Source organism: Echinops telfairi, unplaced genomic scaffold, assembly GCF_000313985.2.
Source record: "Echinops telfairi isolate 266 unplaced genomic scaffold, ASM31398v2 ScPeMD7_7469;HRSCAF=8507_0, whole genome shotgun sequence".
NCBI classification, from domain to species: domain Eukaryota; kingdom Metazoa; phylum Chordata; class Mammalia; order Afrosoricida; family Tenrecidae; genus Echinops; species Echinops telfairi.
Genome location: NW_022111372.1, coordinates 45,419,892 through 45,423,510, shown reverse-complemented (window position 1 = coordinate 45,423,510; position 3,619 = coordinate 45,419,892). Strand labels below are relative to the sequence as shown.

At 33.7% G+C, this 3,619-nt stretch overlaps 1 protein-coding gene across 1 annotated transcript; it reads left to right on the top strand.

The window, feature by feature from the left end:
- Nucleotides 1–1,013: 1,013 nt before the first annotated feature.
- LOC101657350 (olfactory receptor 2T11-like) lies at nt 1,014–1,940 on the top strand. The gene has a single exon (XM_004697200.1). The coding sequence runs from the start codon at nt 1,014–1,016 to the stop codon at nt 1,938–1,940; it is 927 nt and encodes a 308-aa protein (XP_004697257.1).
- Nucleotides 1,941–3,619: the final 1,679 nt, after the last annotated feature.

Below are 3,619 nucleotides of genomic sequence, written 5' to 3'. Positions count from 1 at the left end.
TATCTGGGCATGAAAATATTATATGGTAATATGTTCATAGAGCAATAACAATATTCTTCTTCTTTCATTGGAAATCTCAATTTAACTTGTTTGTATTTTTCTCACTTCAAAATAGCTCTGTAACAATTAATCAAATGACTTATTATTTGCCCTAAAAATAAACATTGTATTTAATAAGTTAGAAATGTCATGCTTTTTAACAACTATAAATTTTCATAAGTGATAAGGAATTTCACCTCATAAATTGGTCAAATGTAGAAAGAAGGAAATATTTCTAAATGTATTCACTAGTGTAATGTTATCTAATGAATTATTTTTAATGAGTACAAAATAACTCAAAATAATTTTCCATATTAATGATTATATTTATCTAAGTAATTATTATTCACTGCTATCTAGTCAATTCCAACACATATCAAAACTATAGGACAGAATAGAACTGTCACTGTGGGTTTCTGAGACTATTTAGGAGAATAGAAAGCCTCGTACTTTTCCTTAAAATGTATTTGTTCCAGAATATTGATTAAATAACTATATTGTGGAAGGCAGCATTCCAGATGACCTCTTTGATAATGTAAAACTGAATAGAGTTTTTAGTCTAACTTTAAAGAATTTGTAGGTAAATTGTAATGATAACAGCAAAAAGATTACTTTCATCATGAGAAACATAAAAGTGCTTTGGGAAAATAGGAAGAGATGGAATTGTTTTTACTCATATTTACGTAGTGCTATTTGGACTCAGCTATGGATGTAAGCATTATATTACTATAATTCACATATAACAGAATTGAGACTCAGAGAATTTAATGTTCTCAAGACCATACATGCTGTGTGCCCCAGTCTAACTTTAATCGTTGATTTTGTAATGCACCATCCTTTGTAACTATTTAGGAAATAAATTAGCCTAAAAGTCTACTATGTGTCAACTAATCCAAGAAAAATACACAATGATAAATTTCTATCCCTCACATTTTAATTAGATTTCCCCAAACTAACACAACACTAACATAAACATGAGAAGAGGAAATGACACATCAACCACAGACCTCATTTTCCTGGGACTATTTCCTGATATGGGAGACATCAACTTCCTTATCTACATCATGCTCCTGAGCTACATCATTGCCCTCTTTGGAAACACCATCTTGATCCTACTAATTTGGGTGGATTCTCGGCTCCACACCCCCATGTACTTACTTCTCAGCCAACTTTCTGCCATGGACTTAGTTCTCATCTCCACCACTGTTCCTAAGACGGTCACTGACTTCTGGGTGGACAGGAAAATTATCTCTCAAGTAGGCTGTGGAATACAGATGCTATTTCATATAACCATGGAAGGTTCTGAATGTATCCTCTTGACTCTGATGTCCTATGATCGCTATGTTGCTGTCTGCAACCCACTGAGGTACTCAGTCATTATGACCCCCTCAGTCTGCCTGCAGATGGCTGCTATCTCCTGGATGATTGGGTTGCTAAATGCTGTAGTTCATACAGTTTATACCATGCATTTACCAATCTGTGACTCCAGAGAGATTCACCACTTCTTTTGCGAGATTCCAGCTGTCCTGAGACTCGCCTGTGATGACACTTCTGTGTATGAAATGACTTTGTTTGTCACAGGAATAGTGTTCATCCTCATTCCCTTTGGCCTCATTCTGGCCTCCTACAGCCTCATTTTCTTGACTGTCTTCCGTATGAAATCTCAGAAAGGGAAGAAAAAGGCCCTGGCTACCTGCTCCTCCCATCTCACAGTGGTAAGTCTCTATCTAGGTTCAGGTTTCTTTGTCCTTATGGTACCTCCAACCATGTACACAGAAAGGCAAAGCCAGGCTATCTCCTTGTTCTACAACATTCTCACCCCTATGTTAAATCCCATCATCTACAGTCTGAGGAACAAGGAAGTGTTGGGGGCTCTAAGAAAATTGCTTGCCATGGGATAATATGACAACATATTGTGACAATATATTTTATCCCAGTCTTTCTCAACCAGGGTTGGTGAAAATAATAAACAGATACACTTATCACTAGGAAAATTGTTCGCTCCAAAGTTAAAAAATAAAATCTGGTAAATATAAAATACTGCTCTTTTCAGTATCACACAAATCTTGGTGTTACTAGAAGATTTAATGTTTCCATTTATAATTGTCTAAGTTATATTATGACTTTCAATTTTTTAAAATTTTTGAATAAATATCCATTTAGGAGACATATGATCTTTTAAAACCCTACAACCTATCCAGAGTTAACCACTTTTAAATACTGCCATACATACTTTTAATCAATTTGTGGTTGTATATGCTGATATTATATAGATAATGTAGATAGACTTAGAGGTAGATATAGATATAGGCATAGACACTGAAATATGTTTTTGATTGTGAATGACAAATTCAAATACTTCCCCTTCAATGGGTCATTAAATTTTGAATAGAGGTAAACATTATAACCAATACAATGACAACAACCCAGAAAGGTAATAAAGACTTCACAGCTGATTGAAGATTTGGAGAATCTTCAGACCCTTAAGAATCCATGTAGAGGCTCAATCAAGTCTTGGCAAATCAAATATTAAGAAATTTTGTGAAGTCAAAGAGGTAAGAGGCAATTTACCTGTTTAGTCCCAGGAAAACTCGAGACTTAAAAACCCTAACCCTCACCCTAACCCTACAAGAATTAACTAGATGTAGGGCAGGAACAAGTAAATTATTTGTGACTTTTTTCAGGTCCCTCAAAATATTTTCATATCCAATTCTTCCTCATAAACATAGAATACATGTTTTCTAAATTTGAATCTCTAATTCTACATTTCAGAGTTCAAAACTTCATTACTGTTGTCCTTGATAATGATTCTATGTAATCATCTTTGTCACAAGTCCATATTCATGAAGGTCCAAGGCACCTTCCCTATCTGCATGATTAACTATGAAGAGATAATAAAGAAGAAGCAGAAGTTAAGTAAGCCCAGGTAAACAGAGAGAGAAAAAATTCATCAGGGAGAAAATACAAATTGGGGAAATTAAGTGAACTTGAATATAAAATAATGTCCTACTAATATACTTAGAGCCATAATGTCATTGAGTTTATTGAAAAACACCCAAGAGGTAGTCACCAAGAAGAAACAATTCAAAGTACAGGAAATTGCTCTTCAGAGAAAAAAATTGATTAAAAGAAATTATTTAGAAACGTTTGGAAGATAACTTCAAGAAAATATTTCAGAGAATAGAGCAAGGTCACTGATAGAATAAAAAAGAGACAATAATAAAATGGTACATTCATAATGAAATCAATCTAGAGGTCAAAGATATGAAAATCAGAACTTTTAAAAGGTACACACACACTCCATTTAGGAAAATAGTTTATAATGTATATGGCTATAAAGTTTGTATAACAAAAACTACCATCTTAGCTATTTTTACGTGTACTCTGTATTGACATGGAGTTAATTAAGTTGTGTAACCATCACAGCTATTTCTAAAACTTTTTATTACTCAGAACAGAAAATCTATAACCAATCAACAATAGCTACTGATTCTCCTCTCCTGCCAGCCATTGGTAATCTCTATTCTAATTTATAGCTCTGTAACTATGTCTGTTCTCGTATTTCATATGAGTTCTTGTT

Excerpts from the sequence above, each read along its gene's own strand:
- LOC101657350 (XM_004697200.1), top strand. The coding sequence starts at position 1,014 with ATGAGAAGAGGAAATGACACATCAACCACAGACCTCATTTTCCTGGGA.